We start from the raw sequence: 22,018 nt of genomic DNA, 5'->3' as shown, positions 1-22,018 counted from the left end.
AGAGAACTTTAAGCTAGTTGAATTATATTGTGATCAGAGAACATACTTTGTATGACTTAAATTATTTTAAATTTATTGAGATTAGTTTTATGGCTCAGAGTATCTTTAAAAATATTCCTTGGCCACTTAAAAAAGAATATATACTCTGGGGGCCAAGGGTAAGTGTTCTATAAATGTCAATTAGGTCAAACTGGGTGATAGTGTTGCTCAGATATCCTATATTCTTAATGATTTTCTACTTGTTCTATCCATTATTTAAGAAGGTTATGGAAATCTCAAATTATAATTGTGAATTTGACTATTTCTCCTTGCAGTTTTATCACATTTCATTGCATGTATGTTGAAGTTTTATTTATTAGGTACACAAATATTTTGGATTTTTATGTTCTCTTGATGAAGAGACTCCTTTTTTCATTATGAGATGAGCTTCTTTATCCTTGATATCATGCTTTGATGTGAAAACGGCTTTGTTTGATGTTAATATAGCCTCTCCTTTTTTTCTTTTGTAGGATGTTAGCATGGTATATATTTTTCCATCTTCTACTTTTTATATTTCCATCTTTTTACTTTTTTTTTTTTTTAAATTTTTATTTATTTATGATAGTCACAGAGAGAGAGAGAGAGAGGTAGAGACACAGGCAGAGGGAGAGGCAGGCTCCATGCACCGGGAGCCCGATGTGGGATTCGATCCCGGGTCTCCAGGATCGCGCCCTGGGCCAAAGGCAGGCGCCAAACCGCTGCGCCACCGAGGGATCCCCTCCATCTTTTTACTTTTAATCCATTTGTGTCTTTAAAGTTTGTTTCTTATAGGTAGTATATAACTGAATTTTGCTTTTTTAAATCCAATCTATCTCTGTTTGGGGATATTTGTACCATTTACTTTTAATGTGGTTATTAGTATGGATAGATTCAAACCTATCATCTTATTTTAACTCTTTTTTATCATTTTAGTGATTTAGAGTTTCATACCATACATCTTTAACTTACTGTGATATTATACCAGTTTATGGATATATAGTATGGGAACATTACAATAACATACTTCAATTTATCCCCTTCCTGGTTTATGCTATTGCTGTCGTGCATTTGACTTTTACATGTGTGATAAACCCTACAGCACATTGTTACTATTTTTGTTAAACAGTCAATTATCTTTTTAAGAGATTTAAATAAGAAAATTCTTATGTATTTGCCCATGTAGTTATTTCTGGTGCTTTTCATTCCTTGGTATAGATCCATAATTCCAATGTGGTTTTCTTCTTCCTGAAGGATTTTAAGATTTTAGAATTTTTAACATTACAATTAATATCTACAATATTTCTTACAGAATGGATAAACTGATGATAAATTCTTTCAGTTTTCGTATGTCAGAAAAAAATCTTCACCTTTGTTTTTGAAATACATTGTTGCTGGGTGTATAACTCTTGTTCAACAAATTTGTTCTTTCCATACCTTAAGGATGTCACTCTTCTGTCTTACTGCTTACTTTGTTTCTGAAAAGCTGTTATCCTTAACTTTGTTCCTCTGTATGTATTATGTGTTTTTTTCTAACTGGTTGCTTTTCATATTTTTTCTCTTATCACTAGTTGTCAGCAATTTGATTATTATGTGCCTTGGTGCACTGTTGTTTTTGTTTTCACATTTATTATGCTTTAGTTTCACTAAGCATCTTGGATCTTTGTGTTTGTAGTTACTGCCAAATTTAGAAACTTTCTGGTCATAATTTATTCAAATACTTTTTGTTTCTTCCTCTCCCTCCTCTCATTTGAGGACCCCAATTATATTAATCGGCTTGAGATTGTCCCACAGCTCACTGATGCTCTATTCGATATTTTTTTTTCTCTTCTTCTCTGTCTTCCTTTTAGTTTCTATTGCTATAATTTTGAGTGCATGTATCTTCTATTTTGCAATGTCTAATTTACCATTAATCCCATCCAATGTATTTTTCATATCACACACTGTGCTTTTCACCTCTAGAAGTCAAGTTGTAATCTTGTTTTGTACCTTCCTTGTCCCCAAATCCTCTTAAAATATGTAATATAGTTATAATAATTTCAATTTATTGCTCTGTTTATTCTATTTGTCAGTTCTACATCAGATTGAATTGAATGATTTTTTCCTTCTCATTATAGGTTGTATTTTCCTGCTTCTTTGTATGTCTGGTGATTTTAATTAGATGACAAATATGTATTTTATCTTGCTGGGTGCTAGATATTTTTTATTCCCATAAATTTTATTGTGCCTTGTTCTAGGATGAAGTTGGCTTAAAATAGTTTGATCCTTCTTGGTGTTTCTTTTAAAATATGTTAAATAAGGGGCACCTGGGTGTCTCAGTCAGTTAAGCATCTGACTTTGGTTCAGGTCATGATCTTGGGGTCCTGGGATCAAGCCCTGCATCAGGCTCCCTGCTCAGTGGAGAGTTTCCTTCACCATCTCCCTCTGCCCCTCTCCCCATTTGTGCTCTCTCTCTCAATCTCTCTCTCTCTCTCTCTCTGTCTCTCTCTCTCTCTCAAATAAATAAATAAAATATTTAAAAAATAAATATTAGATGAAAATAAATAAATAAAATAATAAATGAAATACTTTAGCTGGGACTGCAATAGTATTTAGTCTGAAGCTCATTATTCTTCACAACTGAGGCAAGACCCTTCTGTGTACTGTACCCAATGCCCTATGAATCTTGAGGTTTTCTAGTCTGGCTGGTAGAAAGAGGCACTATTCTTTGTGAACTCCAAGTACTGTTGGAGGGCCACCTCATTGGGTGGTCTTTTCTCTATCCTGAGGTTATTTCCTTATACTTATGTATTCATCAGTGTACAGCCCCTTTCTAGAGAAATACTAATCAAATGTATTTATAAATTGGTCATACATTTGTCACATGCTCCTTAATATAGTTCCTTGAGTGTGCTCAGAACCATTGGGTGTGGTTCCCAAATAAGATAGCCTCATGACAAGCCATCACATGATTCTGAGATAAATACAGTCACACAGCAATTTTGAAACTTAACTGCTGTTCTAAACTAAAAATATAGACTAAACATTATAAAACATGCCAACAAGGTATGATAAATTACATCATATTAACTTAATGCATGTTTTATTTTTCAGAGACATTTTTTAATTCAAAGTGAAACCAAGAAAGAATTCCTTTTTGAACAATTTAAGCACCCTGTTGAATGAAAACCAAAAGATCTTCAAATGGCATATGTCCATTATTTAAAGTACCTGCTTTATTTTTTTTTAAGTACCTTCTTTAGAGAGATGGTACTCTGCTTCAAATCACACCCTAGGTCTCTTCTCCAAGAAGTAATATTTTATATAAGAAGAAAAACTTAATGACAATTAGTTTATCACACTTTTACAAGGGGTAGGCATAAGCCAAGTGAATATATAGTCATACTGTATATGAAAACAAATTTTATCAACTGTTTTTATTTTCATAATCCCTGGAATACAGTATATAACAATAATTACTTGCTGAATAGATTAAACCATTTCAATGAAAAGTTCCCTTCTTTTAAATTTTGGTCAGGTTCTAAATCATCCATTAGGTATTATCTAGACATATTGAAGAATTACGGGTTTATCTAAGAATAAAACTCCATAGTTGATCGATTTTTAAAAGTTTGTTAAAAAAAAATAAAAGCACCAAATGTGATCCATGACTACAAAAAGTAACTTTTAGTTACTCAAACTCAACAGTACTTTTGTTATTTCTATTTTTAGTTTTCCTATAATCTGAACTTCTGCTACTTTAAAAAAAAATATGACCCAAGTGTCTACAGTAACCAGCTAATTAGGACATAGAACAACTACTCTGAGATGCAGTTCAGCCATTTCAAGGTACTAATAATGCATTTGAGAACACATTTAGGACCACGTGGAACACAGAATAGGGCCGTGGCTCATGGGTATGAGCTAGAGGTGACTAAGCTGTATTTTCAGGCAGGTTGATTCCCTTCCTTCAACAGGAAGCATTGCTAAAATAATGCAGTTCTTCCACATAATATCTATATGTTAAAAGGAATAAGTATTCTGCATCTGGAACCAAATGAAGGCTCTAAGATGAATGTAGTAGAATTCAGCCTTCTTGCTTGGAAAATACGCCAGGAGAAAGAAACAGGAAGCATGTATATGCACCCAAGAGTCACCACAAAATTTAAAGTTACTGCTCTGAAGCAGATCATCAAGAGAAATAGCCTGATTTCTAATGTTCCACTCATTTATCAAAGAGTCATTTATAACTGGAATCTATCACACTTCAGACATTGGGCAATTGACAGCATCGTGGAAATGTCCTGCCCTTAGATCTCACCCAACCGGAAAGAGTAATGGACAGTTACCTCCTGAAGGGTGGAGAACTTCCTTCTTTGCCAATATGCCCTGCTTGGAGTACTGCTCTCATTCAACTAGCCCTCATTTCCTAAGCCAAATCTAGGATCATAAACCTCTTCTAGGAAAATTGCAAAGACCACCCATCACATTCCGTCAGTTCTATTTACCCTATAACATGGACCCAAATATGTGTACTCTTTAAATGTAGAGTAGGGAGAAAGAGACCAGGAGAGTGGAAAGCCAGGACACTCCTATAACAGAAAAGGAAACAGAAGCAAAGCAACAAGGAAATCAGAAGCTGATTAACCACAGGTGTGTGATTGTGATGAACCCCAACAATGAAAGATGTAACATTTCATCTCTCTGGTATTAAAGCTGCGATTATATACCCACTTATATCTCAGTGAGGTGAATTCTATGGAAAATATTTCCTCAAGCTTCATCAGTTCTTTTAGCTTCACCGAGTTCTGGCACCGTTAAAAGATATCACCGTTAAAAGTGATAAACTTTCAGAATTCCATTGCCTTTTCCTTTGGATTTTCCTAAAGAGGGAGAAATGAAACAACACCTGCTCTGGTTTGGATTTTTATCTCAAAAGAAACCCATTTACTGTCAAGAAGGAGCTCATCCATTGAAAGAATCTGTATCATCAAATCTGAGGACACTCTTTTAAAATGCTATCCTCCTTAGAACAATAGGATTTGAATGGGGTTGCCTCTGAGTTTTTATATATTACTGCAAATCGACCACATAGTTGAAGAAAGTGAAGTTCATGGAAACTTGCCAATGTTGTCCTAATTGCCTTATAATGTGGACATCCCAGGCCTATAGTATCTTAAACGAGTATTGTATGTTTGTATAATCATTGACATAGAAACTACCCTGGTATTTAAGATCAGAATTGTCTAGGGTTTTTTCTCTATTAAAACCTCAACACTGCTCCATGTTCTATAGCAGTTGTTCAATACGTATTTACTGAAAGAATGAAGTGCGCGTTTTAAAAGTTATGTTTAAGGACGCCCGGGTGGTAGTCTGTGAAGCATCTGACTCCTGGTTTCAGCTCGGGTCCTGATCTTAGTTAGGGTCACAGGATCCAGCCCTAGGTGGGGCTCTGGCCTTAGAGGGAGTCTGCTTTAGATGCTCTCTCTCCCTCTCTTTCTGCCCCTCCTCTCCTCCTCTGCTCTCTCAAATAAATCTTTTTTAAAAAATTGATGTTCTATTTTACCTCTTTTATTATCCTATAATTTAATCACTATTATGTTGTGGATTTTGCCTGTGATGTAAAGCAAATGTGAGAGGGAAAACCGTAGTGAGTAATATTAACAAAAACTAACAGTCACCTTCCTCTGGAAAGAAACCTACCAGGAACCAGCAAAAGAGCACAGCCTCAGAGAGGATAGGGCAACAGAGCTGATCCAATGCAGAAACTGAGTCTGGTCATCTCCATGAAGCAATGCCCCTTCACCAACGGTGGGAAGCCCTCCAAGACTGATGCTGGCCAAGCAGCCAGCACCTTTTACATCCTCAAGCTCAGTCACAGGCATCCAAGAAACATCAGTAAAAAATACGATGAGCCCAAATTCTCCAAGTATAAAGTACTTTTTTGACACAATTAGAATGCCAGCGACTACAACTTTTTCTGTACCTCCTATCAGCTTTCATACTTCACCTGACACATCACCAGCCATTAAATCTGTACCAGGCACACTATGTCCCACAGACCCTGGTGCTCTCCTTACCACACGTTCATCCAATACACCAGGATGCTGTTTGTTGAAATGCTGTGTGTGCTATCAGGAATTGTGCCTATTTCTTGCTGATGCCAGCTCCACACAACAAAACCAAGGAGGGAGGGACAGGGACAGAAAAGAAAAACAGGGCGGGAAAGAGACTTTGGTCAACCATAAAGTGATGTTCAGAGTACGCCTTCCTTCTGAAAGAAGAGTTATAATCAATATTGGCACAGGCTAAGAAAAGCCCTCTTTTCATTAGTCATAAATAAAAATCTCACAAAGCTGTCAATTTACCCCGTACATATGCATACTCTAGAAGCCAGAGGCAATAGCCAGGTGGAGCTTGCAGAATGTTTTGCAACACCCCACAAAATGGTTAGAAGAAGCCTGCATGAATGTTTTTAAAAAATACATTTCTCCAAGCTGGGCCACGAACACTCGAACACCCTCAATAATGCTTGTCCTTCCCCTGTGTGAGGAGGGCAGGACCAATTATTCAGCTTTGGATGTCCTCGTTACACTTTTTCTTTTAACTCTTTAGTTCCCAGCATCAGATGTTCCTGGTTAAGTCCACTGATAACAATGAGAATCGTGACCAAAAACACTTATGTCAGTAGAAGGATCTTTAGAAGAGACGGGGGAAAAAAAGAGCCAGTTGTAACTGCAGCTTGCCACAGGCTCCTGAGATCTTTGGTATGCCTACAATTTTTTTCAATTAGGTTTTAAAAATGTTTTCCAAGATGTAAGATGGAATGTCATTTGGTGGATAATAACAACTCTTCAGAATTTTCTTTTACCATTAACCAAAGTAACAAAGAGACCTCACTTTGGTGTTTCATTTGCCTCCCTGGTAGCCGTCATAATACTCATCCAACTTTAGAGCCAAATGTCTCTCAACCTGATGACTAAGCCAGCATAGAAGCAAGAGGGAGAATACACATTAAGAATATTCATTTTCACTTTCTTTCCAAGGAAAATGATACAAGAGGTTATTTCTTATTTCCACATGTTCCTCTCTGATGAAGAAAATGTTACATCAAAAAATTCTTCTGGATGATGGAGGTTAACTAAAGTTACTGTGGTGATGTAAGTAAAATCATTATGCTGTACACCTTCAGCTTATACAGTGACACATACCCATTGGGTCTTAGTAAAACTGGGCGGGGAGGGAATTCTCCTAAATACCTAAAGGAAAGCAGTCAGCAAAGCACACTGTAAGTAAAAGAAATCACACTCCCGGTCACTGTTCACACTTCGGTAACCACACCTATTGTGGTCAGGGCCACTCTGCAAACCTGAATCCTGAAATTTGGGGCCATATACTGAAGGAGGTAGGCACTGTCTATCCTTGTAATCCCTCCCCATTCCACTTTTAACAACAGAATATCAATTCTAAAATGCTAAACATCTATGGACACACAGGGCATTATGTGGCGTGTATAACACACATACACACGCACACCTGCATGGGGCTGGGTGGCTAACACACCTTTCTGAATCCATCTGGCATAGCTCCCCACCCCCACAGTTTCACTGCTCTTTCGTGCAGTGGATCCACCACAAGCAGTGGATCTAAATAAAGCACACTTCAAGGTCAAATGATGCAGCAAACAGAATTTGACCTCAAACAATATGCCTCTGTCCATTCACCCATCCATGTAAATATGTGCACACGCTGTGTTTTGCTTGCTGCAAGTTCATGAATCTTTATCCCATATTACTCGTTTCTTCATCTAATGCACATCTGGATATGTTTGTCCTCCCCCTCCACCCTCCACATCCCCCCATCCCCTCAACACACACGCAACAGCTGTAAGAGCAAGGAGAGCATGTTTTTAAAATTCCATTGGTTCATGTAGGCACATAATCTGAAGCAGCTCCAAAATGGACATCAAGTAAAAAATACCAGTTTTCAAAAGTCTGTAATTATGTATTTACACAAATTACATAATCCTGTATGTATTTACATACAATTACAGATTATCAAGTAAATAACACAATGTTGTAGTGTTAATGAGATGAAATAGAAGGAAAACACCATAAACTAAAGCCATTCATTTATCTACAGAACAGGACCTGGCAGGGACAGGTTCCCCAACACTGACCTGGCATGTCCTTCACACTGCCTGGGGACATTCACATGACAGATGGGAGGGTGGTTCAGTCCGTGCCCATTAAGTCTCTGACCAAGGTGCAAGTACTGGCACCAGTAAGATGATGGTTTGGCTATCTGAACATCTGTTTGTGAAACCTGGAACCACCCATCCCACAGTGGCTCGGAGCTGCCATCCAATGGGCTTTGGGTCTCTTATGACAAGAACCGGCTGCAAACCCACTTGCTCTAATGCCCAACAGGACAATGCCCACGCCAAAACCCTGAGCCATCTACTCTCCCAGAACACTTATTTACATAAATTGCATAAGTCAATATTTATTTATTTACAGACCATTACAGTTTATTGTATCCATTGCCAAAAGCATATAACATTTTGTTTCTCTTTAAAAAAGAAGAAAAAGGTACCAAAACAAAATAACTCCAAAAGTAGATGTTAAAGTAGCATTTTCTGGGAATGCATGGAGATTTTAATCTTTTTCACAAGTTGGTTGCTTTCTTTTAGGCCGATCATCTAGCATCTCATGCTACTTCAAGATTACTTTTGGCTACCTCCTAAAACCAATTTCTTCAGTGCTAAATAGTGTACCTATGACATCCTAGAAACTTGATTCTTCCCTGTGGTCAGATGTTTAATGTTTTCAGCCAAAAATATTAAATGCCTTTCGGAAAAACTGAAGCCTGAATATGTGCACATTTTAGCAGCAGCAAAGGGTTAAGTAATAAATAAGAATACTACATCTCAGAATTAAATGCAGTTTCTGTTTAGAAAGTTAAAAAAAAACAAGAAAATAAATGAAGAGGACATTCTGAGTTTATCATAAATCAACTATTTTACATTGCTTCTGTCCCCTCCCCCCAAATATTTCTTAATTCCAAATGTTAGACTTAGTTTTTCCTTAATGCACATCAGCAGGAGGGCTCTGCTACATACTCCGACTTGGCCTATAGAAGGGCCACATGTGCTCATGGCAATAAGTCATGCACTTCTACTTCAAAACAGCTTTAACTCAACAGTGACATACTTTTATTTTTCATAAAGAATGTGCATCAGAGCAAAACAACGTTGGAATATTAAATTTTAAAATTAGTTACATAAATCCCAACACATTTTTTAACTGTCACTTTCAATTTCCCAACATAACTGGCTAGAAAGTGTTATATGTGGTATGAGAATTTGTTATAAATTCCTTTTTCCTAAATATTGCTTTAAGAATTTGGCTCTTTTCTCCTTAGTATATAGTAAGAAATAGTCTTCCTTGCCCAAGGGCAAGTTCCAAAATTATTGCTACTAAAGAAATATGTTTTCTTATGCTTTTCAGCATAAAATGTTATAAAAGCCTTGTAAAAGATATTCTATATAGTAACCTCCCCTCTAAAAAAAATTGAGCGCTTGTGAAGACCATTTTTAAAAACAAAACACAGTCAGCAAGGATAATACTTTCCCCCTCATTGTCATTATTGATGAAGATTTGTTATGTTGCACGTTTTCCTTGAAGGGTGTTATTCCCATGTATTACGACGGTTCACACCAAAAGCAATTTCTATAAAAGATGTTACAATGACCCCTATGGTACTTGTATAACGTCATATTTGATAGCCAAGTACACAAATAAAAAGTCTCCAAGAATGATCCTGTTTAATCTGACTCCTGTCCCTTAAAAAAAATTTTTTTAAAAAATCTGTGCTATATAAGCTCTTTTTTTTTTTTTTTTTTTCGTTTTGAGGATTCTAAATCAGTACAGTGTTTGATGTTAGTCCTGTTGTCCTGGAGATCGACTAAAATAAAAGCATAGTTATTGTTTAGCTTTGGTATATTCTGCAAGAGATTCAAACACGTAGGCTAGATACCAACCCTTGTATTTTCCAACCGTGAAGTTACAGTGATGGAATAAGTCACTTATGAGAGAGGAAATATTACAGACACAGAATAAAAGTTTGAGACCCAGTTTCTCTTTAATCCTCTGGGATAAGCTATGAAACAAGCAGTCTGAAGAGTGAATACTCAGTGTCATGAATGATGTGCATAAGTTTACAATAATACGGGCACAAAAGAGATTGTCGCCTTTAGTACATTAGGGTCATTAGGATTTCTCCTATCCATGCACCGTTATATTTACTTGCATGAATTTACCACAGGTTCGTAGCGGACTTTGCCATTTAATGCTTACAGAGCCTAAAGCTTCCAAAATGCCTATCTGGCCTGTACATATTTCATTAAAAATAAACTCTATATAATAAATAAATATATAAAATAAATAAAATGTTGCCTTTGGAATTTCTATAAATAAATTTAACTTTTTTTTTTATTACTAAGAGGTCTTTGCTTTAAATTCACTGGGATGGCACCAGTGAGCCTTAAACTGAAAAAGTCTTGTAAGTAAGACTGCACCCTCCATGCCTTTGCAAATGCAGCGTACCCTCGCGCAGGCCACCAGCCAGAATCCTGATGAGTCGAAGTATGGCAGCTGTGCTGATACAAGGTGAAGGACAATTGATCAAAAATGTAAAAGCGCGTCTAAATCCCAGCATGCATCAGGCCGTTGTCCTCTCTGCTTCTGCTTCTCTTCAACCTCCCCTGCTACCCATCCACACACACACTCACACTCCCGCTCAGCCTCCCTCTCCTCGGCTCACAATAGACGGAGCGAGTGGGCGACGGCGGCCCTCCAGGAGGACAAGCCTGTAAGTGCACAACAAAATCAGCATGTTCCCCTTCAAGCCTCCATCGTACAGAATGCATGCGGCAAAGTTTGGCAACAGTGGAGCTGGTGTGATGACACAGCTAATCAATAAGAACCCACCGCGTGAAACCTTTATAGTGGTTACTCTGTTAAGGGCTCAAGTGGAGAAATGGTCTTTGTCAACTTTGGCTTAGAATATCCTTATATAGTTCGGGTACTTTGTCGGGGTCCACTGGTCTAGGTAAAAAATGGGTGAATTTCTGGTGCCGTTTAGTCCTCGTTCCTTCTCTTGGGGTCCCGTCTTTATTTAATGCAACATAGTATCGCCTTCCAGTGTCCACGTGTTTATATAGATTCGAAGAGTACGTGTTATACCAGTTTTCTTCAAACTGTTCTCTGAATACACACTCTTGGGTTAGTTTTTCCTGTTAAAACAAACAAACAAGCAAACAAATAAATATTTTGCAAAAGAGCTATTTTCTGTATTTGAAGCAACATTTAATGGCTACACAATATAACTCTGATGAGAAAACACTGATTTTAACCCAGTTTAACCATTGGGATGTATTTCCCAAAAATGTGCCTGGCTATATAAATTTAACTACGTTTAATTGTTTTTCATAATGGCTGAAGTGCAAAAGACTCCAAATGTTTTCTGGTTAGATTTCTTTTCATACGTCAATTATTTGAAAGAGACAAAGAGACAAAGGATGATCAATGCTTAGAGTTGTTCCCATTTTTACTACAGCAATTGGATTGGTGACCATCCTGCAAGGGAGAGCCTTAGCTGAAGCCAAAGGTTCAGATACCTGCCTCATCTTTAATACATGTTTTACAAAGTACTTGCCCAACATTCTCAACAATCACACTGTTGTCAGAATCCCCTGCCCTCTGAAGCAGTAGAGTTTACTTACTACCCTAAGAGTGCTTTTCAAACTTCAGGGTTACAGAACAATCACCTGCATTGCTTCTTTAAAATGCAAATGCTCAATCTCCAATCCTTTAAAATTCGGATCCAGAAAGTCTGGAAATATGCATTTTTAACAGGCACTGGGGGGAATTCTGATACAGTTAATTCCCGGGTTCACATTCAAGATAGAATGCTTTCTATGTGACTGAGTCTTCCTGGATACAAAGAAGTAAAAACGATTGTTGCAACCCTCCTACTCCCTTGAATTTAGACAGAAAGAGCCCCCCAACTTAAAAAAGCCACATTCTCAGGCACACATCTACCAACAGAAAAGCTGTACTTTTTCCCACATTCCCAAAGTTAAAAGGTTCCCCATTTTCACAGATGAAGTGCACCTCTCCCTCCATCTGAGCCTTATGAAACTCTGGGTCCCACTTATCCCCACAACCCAGAGCTCCTGCAGCCAGGTGTCTCGTGGGCAGTCATAATGACCAGAAACATCTTCCTCACATCCCAAAACCCAGTCACAAAAGTTGTCCCCTGGAGAAACGAGCCAACAGGATTGAATGGCCTCTTTGCCCCTCTCACCACCAGACTGCAACTTTTCAAATCAATACTTTCCATGATGGCACTTTTTAAAAATTAACACAAAATGACCTTTTAAAAGTATTCCTCTTGCTCTCGCCCATCTGGCACCTTACATGAATAAGAAAACAAACCAAAAAACCACACACATCCGTGTGCAGACTTAAAAGAGCAGCACAGATCCTCATCTTTGATATTCTTCCCTTTCTGACATTCAGACCCAGAGGACAGCAAACTAGACATCACCAAAATATAGATGTCCTTCTTACATGCACACACATGCACGATTTAGTGCACTGAGTTCACAGACGGCAGCTGCACAGGATCCATCAGATCCTTACAACGGAGGAAGTCAGGAGAGCAAATGAAGGGGAAAGGGAGAGAATCTGATGAAATCAACAGTCCCATGGAAGGCCGGCTTCCCTACTTCTTTGAGAAACTGAGGGCTTAAGAGCCACTCCAAAGCACATAGGGCCTGCAATCCCCCACTCCACCGATTGATTATTACTCCTCAAGGCCCTGAAAAGGTCTGTGACATAATCTTATCTCCTTGGGCAAGTTCTTCTTAAATCAAATGGGGCCAAGAGAAAATGAAAAAACAATGCATCTGTCAAGGACAGAAATGCTGGGGAAATTTTGGAGCGTGGATGCTGGGTTTGTAGGGACAAAATGAATTGCGGGGAGTGAGAAGTCATCTATGGGCCACCCCCCCGCCCAAGCTGGGGGCCAGGAGGAGGAGGGGGCGAGCAGCTCAGAGGCAGTGGCACCTCACTGTACACACAGAAACCTAGGGGCGCATTCTTCTTCTCCCCTCCCCTGAGCTAGGGGATGAGGCTGCATGTGACTTCTCTTTCATCTCTATTAAGACTGACGAAATAAAAATAGTGTGTTAAAGACATTACCAGCTATTTTAGTCTTTACTTCCATCTGTGTAATAAATATTCTCCTCACAGACAAGATTATTCCTGGCTAAAAATGTCTGGTTTGGGTTTGCGGTGATTAAGTAAATTTTCTAAACAAATTATGGTTTTGTTTTTGTATTTTTTTTTTTTACTTAATAAAATGGACCAGATTATGGAACTGGATACTGAACCTTTAGTTCCTCAAAAAACATGAAGAACTAATTCAAATTAAGCTTTCTTTTTCTCAGCAGGAAATCATATCACTGATAGACATTTTACTTAAAAACAATAGCACACTTTCTCCTTTTGGAATCATGAGTTAGGTACTGGTTCATGTTTGCTTTGTTGACCTGTCACATCTACAGTACAGTAGCCTTTGTTGGATTAGAGACACACATGTCACCTCAGCAGAAGACAGGTAGTTGGCTGGTGAAGAGACCACCGTGGTGCCCAAGGGCCATGCAGATGCCAACTCCTCCCTTCACCAGCTGGGGACATTTACGACATCTGTCCTTAACCTCTACAAGCCTCAGAAACTTCGTCATTAAGGCAGGTTAGTATCTTGGGACAGGGCTGTTACAAGTACAGAGTCAGAAGACACACCCGGCACAGAGGAAGGCCTCCATAAACCACGGTGGTTGTTGACATTTTGTTAACACCATAACCTCTCGCAACTGGGACCAACTTTGGAAAACTGCTAATACAACTTCGCCCATTAAATACAGCGGACAGGGAGGCTGGATGTGAAATGGCTCGTCCCGGGTCGATGCCACAGGACCTCGTTATGATGGGAACGAAGCCACCAGAGCAAGAAGTTTCCAGGAGCCCTCCCTGCTGGATGCACCGCACTCTGGAGACAGTCCCCTTTTGGGTTTTTTTCTACTTTTCACTAAGCACCATGGTTCCTCCTGACCCCCTCCTCGGGGAGCCTTCTGATGCTGTTTTCCAAAGGGCCAGGCACCAGGAGGGCCACGCAGGGAAACGGCGAGGGCTCATGGACCAGGCTCAGGAATCACACGCAGCAGCTGTTGGTCTAAGATTCATATATGCTTCCTCTCTTCTTTACCTTTACAAAATGTATAATTTTCAGAAAACCCTATTCGCTTTGGGGGAAGAATGAGTAGAGATTAAATGAAAACAGAGATTATGAACAAAATTCTACAGTGGTAGGGAAGTCACAATCTAGCAAGGGAACACATTTGTTTTTAGTATTTTTGAAAAGATTCTCATTTTATATGTTTTGAGGGTGTTTTTTTAGCTCATAAAAAAATCTTTTTTTAAAAAAGTTGTAAGCTAAGAAACTGAACTAGCCTTTTCACTGCTCAGAAAACACTGCTCTAGTTCCCCTAGCAGGCTATGATAGCATTTTTTATATACACATAATGGAACTTTGTAGGCAACCCAGAAAATAAAGTGAATTATTCCACTTAAAACAGTATCATTTCTAGCCAGCACTTTTTGCGATTCTTAACAGAGTTCAGTTGCCTCCTACACTAAAGAGTTGTCTGACTTAACAAGTTAAATGAGACTGTGCAGATATGCCATTGCAAAAGCACAGGTACTTTTCAACTCCTGTAATCATTATACAATTAGTATGATGCCACTCAGATAAACTGACATATCTTAAAAAATTAAAACGATCATTAAGAATTAAAGACCCTGTTACTTTTTTATGCCATGTAAATGCTTTTAAATAATTTCTTCCTGGGGATCCCTGGGTGGTGTAGCGGTTTAGCGCCTGCCTTTGGCCCAGGGCGCGATCCTGGAGACCCGGGATCGAATCCCACATCAGGCTCCCGGGTGCATGGAGCCTGCTTCTCCCTCTGCCTATGTCTCTGCCTCTCTCTCTGTGTGTGACTGTCATAAATAAATAAAAAATTAAAAAAAAATTTTTTTTAAAATTAAAAAAAAATAATTTCTTCCTCTCATGTGTGATTATATTAACACATGATTTCTGTTTTGGATAGACAGATAAAATAGCAAGATTTATAGAATTACTCTCTTTATGATCATACTCTAGAACTCAGTGACAAAATATTCAGTTGAGGTGACTATACTTATGTATTTGTACTCCACAGTGCTTTTTCTAAATTAAAAATAAGCAAATGAGTGTAAATTGGGACAGCAAAAACATATCAACCTGTATTCTTCTATATGTGCAGAGGAGGAAAAACGTTTCTGCCTTCAAATCAACTATACACTTTAGAATTATAGAACTCAGATGTTTTAAAACTCACCACATGTTTCCAATGCAGACAGTTTATAGAGTATTCCACTATAAAGTGATCAATTCTTGTTTTATTGTATTTCCATGTTTTAATTTTTTTTTAGATTATTTAACTATAGCTGTTTATGGCATACCTATCTTTGAACTGTTGGATTATATCACTAGGCTTGGGTGGAGAATGTGGATTTAATTCAAAAGTCTACTAAAGTCCATGTTTTGGAACAAAATCTGGTGAATGTTAGCAACTATGGAAACCTCTTTTCATTTTATATCATCAAATTCTAAGCAGTGGGAAAAACTGAAATTAAAACTTCAAAACTTTTACGAATCCTATTAAATCCAAAGAATGAGATAATAATATGAAAATTACAGCACACCCTAGAGAATGTTTAGGAATGTTATAAGATAGACATCACTTTAAGATATTAGACAATTGGAAAATGTGTAGTCCACATGGGCATTATTATGCCCAATTCATATCTATACCCACTTAAAAAATGAAATCAGAATTTTTCAGAATTTGAGGCTCAATAGTTCTCATGGAAACCATACAGGCTTACGTCATATGTATACATAAATATATATATATAAATTTTTGTAGATATATATGGTGTAGCTTTAACCACAGTATCCAAAATGGTTGCATTTACTGAACTCAATGGTTCACTTAAACTAGTTGCATAAACTAGCCCAACCCGTAAATCCGAGGTCAGTGACTCTACAGAAACTAACTTGATCATAGAGTTCTCAAACATTTTGTAAGTTAATGATTTGATGTAATCGCTTGTTCTCATATCTCCCGTTTATTGCAGTCATGGTATTTCAACCTCCCTCAACCGCAATGACTCGTACAGATGTACTCTCTTCCTCATTAATAATCTAGCAGTAAAGTCTTAATGGGAGTTCTTGCAAGGATCGGGGTGATTAAATATAATGACTAAAAGGACCATTAATAAGAAGCCAGGTCTTTTAACTCTTCTCTCCTGGGAGAAGTCCCCATATAGACAGAAAGCAACAAACACAGAGAATAGGCAAGAGGGCGCTACTTCTTATTTTATTAGACTCCAATTCAGAGCCAACCCTCTGTGCCCTTGATACAGCTCACCATAAGCCCCGTCTTTCAAACCCCCTTTAAAAACCCCCACTATTCCAGACGGGCCCACTTTCATACCGACCACCCTGGAGTTGTAGGAAGAAGTGAATCAGTTGTGCCTGGTCAATATAAACAAAATGAAGCAAGGAGGCAGGCAATTCGGTCTCATCAAAATATAGAGAAAATTCTGAATTACTACATTTTCTGCACTCCACCCCCACCAAACAGTAAACAAAACAAACACACCACCTTCTCTCTAGAAGCTGCTTACTTGGGCATTTGGGGATTCCAAGGCCAGGGCCCAGTCTAAATAAAGAGGCACACAGACATCTTCTACACCATGTACTCACCTGCCTTGTAGCACCAACAATGCTGCCAAAACAGAACCACGGGCAGGCTAGACAATTCAGGGGCCTTCCTTAAAAGCTGCCTATGGGCATGGATATTTGTTTAGCAAATCACAGTAGCTTGTAAACTTGTAATACATTTCCAGAGATGCAGTCCCACAGAGGAAAGAAAAACCTTGCTCCACGTACAGTAGGATTCAACTTTGAGAAGTCCAATATTCACTTTAAGGGATACTTGCTTGTGCCCCTATGCACACGAGGCAGAGTTAACGGTTCCATAAAGAACCCCAGGGGAAAAATTCAGGGAACTTCTCTTAGGATTGTAGAACACCAAAGTAAAAAGAAATCACATGTAACATTTCATAGCATAGATGATGATCTGGTAAGAGTAGTAAGTCATCCAGTGACCACTGAAAAGACACATCAAAGACCTGCAAACACTGAAGAAACCCCACACTAGGTAGGTAGCACAAGAGGGAAGAGCTGGGAGCAGAACACCCTCAAGAATCAGACTGACACACAATGGCGGAAACACGGAAAGCTGAAAAGCTGGGAGGGGAAATTAAGAAAATAAGGGATCCAGAAAGACAAAAACAATGGAATCCAACTACTTTTTTTCCACAATAACCATCAGATATACCACAGGGAGTAGCTGGACATATTGAACAGGAAATGGAAAAAGAAATTGCGGTAGAGGGCAGCCCAGGTGGCTCAGCGGTTTAGCGCCGCCGCGTGATCCTAGAGACCGGGATTGAGTCCTACGTCACACTCCCTGCATGGAGCCTGCTTCTCCCTCTGCCTCTGCCTCTGCCTCTGCGTGTGTGTGTGTGTGTGTGTGTGTGTGTGTGTGTGTGTGTGTGATGAATAAATAAATAAAATCTTTTAAAAAAAGAAAAAGAAATTTCAGTGGAGGAAAACAGGGAACGACATCAAGTAAGATGTGCTGCATCAGTTGCCCACTGCGGACAGGGCTAGGGCAGCTGATCTGAAATGCAGACAGAATTAATGCTTCCAGAAGCAGCCAAGGGAATAAGGTTGCTATTTCAAGGAAGAAATGAGGACAAGGAAGAAGACATCGCTTTGGCACAAGAGGCCCCTTCTTTCTTCTCTCTGGGAGACCATCAGGAGGATCCCACGCTGGAAGGTGTCTCATCTACTACACTTCCTTGCATTTTGGGGCACCTGCCACTGCCCTCTTCACCATGTTGACCACCAGAAACATGCCTTATTTGATGAATGTCTGCCTGACCAACAAAGCCTACATTGTAGGTTCTCCCCAGGAGAACTGGCTTAGGAGTAAAACCAAGTCTGACAAGAAAACAAAAAGTCAGCAATGTTGTAGATAGAGCACTGAAACCTATCATGGGAAAGTAGGACACGCACATAAGGCAGACAAAATACAACATCACAGATAAATAATACCAGAACTCAAAAAAAAAAAAATACCAGAACTCTTGAATTTCTCAAACACCCCCATCCCCTCCCAACACCTACAGAGAAATCCTATGTAAAATCTCAAGGTATATAAAGCTTGTCTTTAGCATCACTCCCCACCCCAGTTCTTGGGTCCCTACCTCCTACCTTCAACTGTACTCATGCTAGCCCAGATTCCTCTGGAACCAAAATGTTTCCTCCCTCCCCTGAACCTCTGATACATAAATGGTCCTGATCTCTCAGAAAGTGACCAGTGCTGCTGTCCCCTCCATTTTGAACACTCAGGTGACTGTGTCTAATTCTCTCAAGGCCCCTTTCTCTGCTAGAGTGTGACAGCCCACTTCCAACCATAATCAGGGCTGATACTATCAACTAATAATTCCACTGCTCCAAAACCAAATTCATATGCTGACATGGATCCTTCTTAAAACAGTGCTTTAATCCTGGAAAAAGAAACAGTTCTGACAGTAGCCATTCGGGTGCTGTGACAGCCTGGTGAATTTACCAATATGTTAACATTAGAAAAAAGAGTTATAATAATACAAAGGAAAGTAAATCCCAAAGAAAGAAACTTCTTTAACTATGTGGATAAAATAATAATGAGTACACATAAAAATAAAGTACCTAAAATTAATCTTGATAAGCAAAGCTTCACGGTTAACACTTTATGATTCCAGGGATGCAGGAATGAAGGAAACACATTTATTTTCAGAGACTATGTCATAAATCTCCATTCCAGAATTCAAGCTTGCAAGAAACAGAGTTTCTGTGCACCTCCCATCCAGGAAGGAGCACAAGAGGCTGTACCAGGGCAGCGTTTCATCACCGCCACACTCGTCCATGAAGAACGCTAAGGGAACAAGCCTGTACTAACGAGCCACTGCAAGCCACGCAGTGTGCTGGCTCTTTTATGGGCTTCGTCCCCTGTCAGCCTCATAGCAATGCTGACATGTGGCTGTCCTTCGCCCTGTTCCACAGTCAGAGCTCAGCAAGTTTGAGTAGATTGCCCAAGGTCGCACAGCTAGCAAGCTAGAGCTGGGATGCTAAGCCTTGTCTTTCCACTACTCTGTGCTTTACCCCCAACTTCGAACTGTTCCAAATGCAAGTAGAGGCTTCACTATTCCATCAAAACATGGCAAATGGGAAAAACCAACCTTGAAAGATAGAGAAAGAAAAAGGATACAGGCCAAGTTAACACAGTCAAGAGAAAACTATCTGAAACATGACAATTCATACAGAAAACAGATGGAGGGATGAAACCTAGAGCTAAGGATGGACACACAATGGAACATGGCAGCTAAATGGGCAAAACTCATTCCATGAAAAGTAATCACATTATGTACCATATGGGAAGGGATGTCTTCAGTATGACCTTGGCCAGTCTGTTCTTGGAATACCACACTGAGCTTTGATCGCTTCATTACAAAGGAAAAGCAAGTCACGATAGAGATTTCAATGATTTATAAAACACCAAAAAAAGAATAAGAAAAAAGGGGATCAGCTTATGTCAGGATTTTAAGCATTTAGAAAGAGAACAGGACAGCCCGGGTGGCTCAGCGGTTTACCGCTACCTTCAGCCCAGGGCCTGATCCTGGAGACCCAGGGTAGAATCCCACGTCAGGCTCCCTGCATGGAGCCTGCTTCTCCCTCTGCCTGTGTCTCTGCCTCTCTTTCTCTGTGTCTCTCATGAATAAATAAATAAAATACTAAATAAAAAAAAAAGAGGACAAAGGAAGACACAGATCCGTATATGTCTCTCCCACTTAACACCATAACCTCTAATCCTGAGGGGGAGACCTCTGCATCAGGGGTGTCAGGAAGGCAGAAAGTCTTCTCAGCCACCTGTTAGGATGCTGCTGAGGTGTACCCGGTCAAAGGACTGAGAAATGACATCTATGCACAAGTACAAATCAGTCCCCGGCATGGAGGGGGGAGGCAAGACGTAGACGTAGAGGGTGGCCTGGCCTCCGTTGTCACTGCCCTGAGGGGTGACACTTGGCTCCAGGGAGGCAGTCGCCTTCTTTGTGAGGCTCAAGGGCACCTCCCATGCCAGGGCTGACGGTAATGACAGAAGTCACTCCAAATGTCAGCAGTGTAGCCTCTGGCGGCAGCTGGGAAAAACAGAAGCAAAGACCACGGCAGGGGGAATGGAAGTAAAGATAACAGAATTAGGAATGTCCAGCAGCCACCATGATTCCGAATCCTGCAGCAAAGCTGCCTTCACACAAGCCTTCCTCTCCTAAGGACACTTGCCTGTTTTCTCCATCTCCTTTGTGAATAATCCTAAAGTTCTCTCCTGCCCCAGAATTAATCTCTCCCCTCTAAGTTCCCCCAAATCTTTTTTGTACATAATTCTATTATAACAAGTATCCTACCAAATTATAACTCTTGGTCTGTGTATCTGCCACCCCCCCCACACACACACACACACAAAGTTGCAAGTTCATGGACCAGTTCTAAGCTCATCCACAAGAGGAAATGCCCTTTGCATTTGAATGTACAGTTGATCTCATTATTCGCCATAGTTCTGTTCTCTGAAGCCACTATGAACGCTGAAGTAGTGAATACTGACACCCTGCTGCCAAGAGAAACTAGGGGTTTGGTTCCACACAAGCCACTCATAACACTTTGGTCACATAATCAGTGCATAACCTTGTTTTTTGTGGGTTTCTATTTAAGTTAATATCATAGATTCATTAACAATGAACTCACCTCCAACAGTACTGTGAAGCTCATGCTCACACAAAACTATCTCATTTATCTGGTTTGCTCCATAAGACACGTCACAGCCAACTTGCATTTAGAAACACCAGCTAGCACTTCAGCACTATGCTTGGAGGCATATTTTAAACAGTAAAATCACCAACAAAAAAGTTTAAAAAAGGAAAAATGTGGCATTAAATAGATCCCCAAAAGGATATTGTTTATAGTGTGAGCTGAAAGAAGGCATAGCATCACATGGTAGGATCTCAGCTGGAAACAGGCTCATCAGGCAATTCCCTTTTGCTTCTCCTTGAATGTCTGCAAACGACCATGGAAATGCCACCAGGAATGATTTTAGGGTCACTAAGCAAATTTAATAAGTAGACAAATTTGCAAATATACACTCTGCAAATAATGAGAAGCAAGTATATTTCTAGCACCTACTACAGTACCAGTGTCTATTAGTAGTAGGGGTGTCAGTGATGTTGGCTTCATGAAAGCCAGCAGGGAAGACTGAGGGTGTGAGAAGAGTGTGAACAAGCAAGGGTAGTGAAGGTATAAGTGAATGAAGGTGTGAGGGAATGAAGATGTGAGTGTGTGAGCAAATGAAGGTATGAGAATGTGAGTGAAGGTGTGAGCCAGTGAAGGTGTAAGGGAATGAGGGTGTGAGTGAGTGAGTGACGATGTGAGTGAGTGTGTGAGCAAGGGAAGGCATGAGCAAGTGAATGTGTGAATGAGTAAAGGTATGAAGGAGTGAGAGTGTGAGTGTATGAGTAAGTAAGGACGTAATTCGTGAGCAAGTGAGGGTATGAGTGAAGGTGAGAGAGTGTGTGAGCAAGTGAGGTTGTGAGTGAGTAAAGGTATGAGCCAGTGAAGGTGTGAGGGATTGAGGGTATGAGGGAGTGAGTATGTAAACAAGTGAGTGTGCCAGCCAGTGAGCAAAGGTGTGAGG

At 39.6% G+C, this 22,018-nt stretch overlaps 1 protein-coding gene across 1 annotated transcript in view; it reads right to left on the bottom strand.

Moving 5' to 3' along the window:
* Positions 1–9,814: 9,814 nt before the first annotated feature.
* Positions 9,815–22,018, bottom strand: part of FGF9 (fibroblast growth factor 9) — a 31,739-nt gene continuing 19,535 nt past the window's right edge. Inside the window, exon 3 of the mRNA XM_055317345.1 lies at positions 9,815–11,290. Coding sequence (XP_055173320.1) covers positions 11,045–11,290 — 246 coding nt within the window. The 3' untranslated portion in view covers positions 9,815–11,044. The remainder of the gene's footprint in view (positions 11,291–22,018) is intronic.

This window comes from Nyctereutes procyonoides, unplaced genomic scaffold (genome assembly GCF_905146905.1).
Source record: "Nyctereutes procyonoides isolate TBG_1078 unplaced genomic scaffold, NYPRO_anot_genome, whole genome shotgun sequence".
NCBI lineage: Eukaryota > Metazoa > Chordata > Mammalia > Carnivora > Canidae > Nyctereutes > Nyctereutes procyonoides.
Note: the sequence above shows the minus strand (reverse complement) of the source record. Positions and strands in the feature narration are given on the sequence as shown.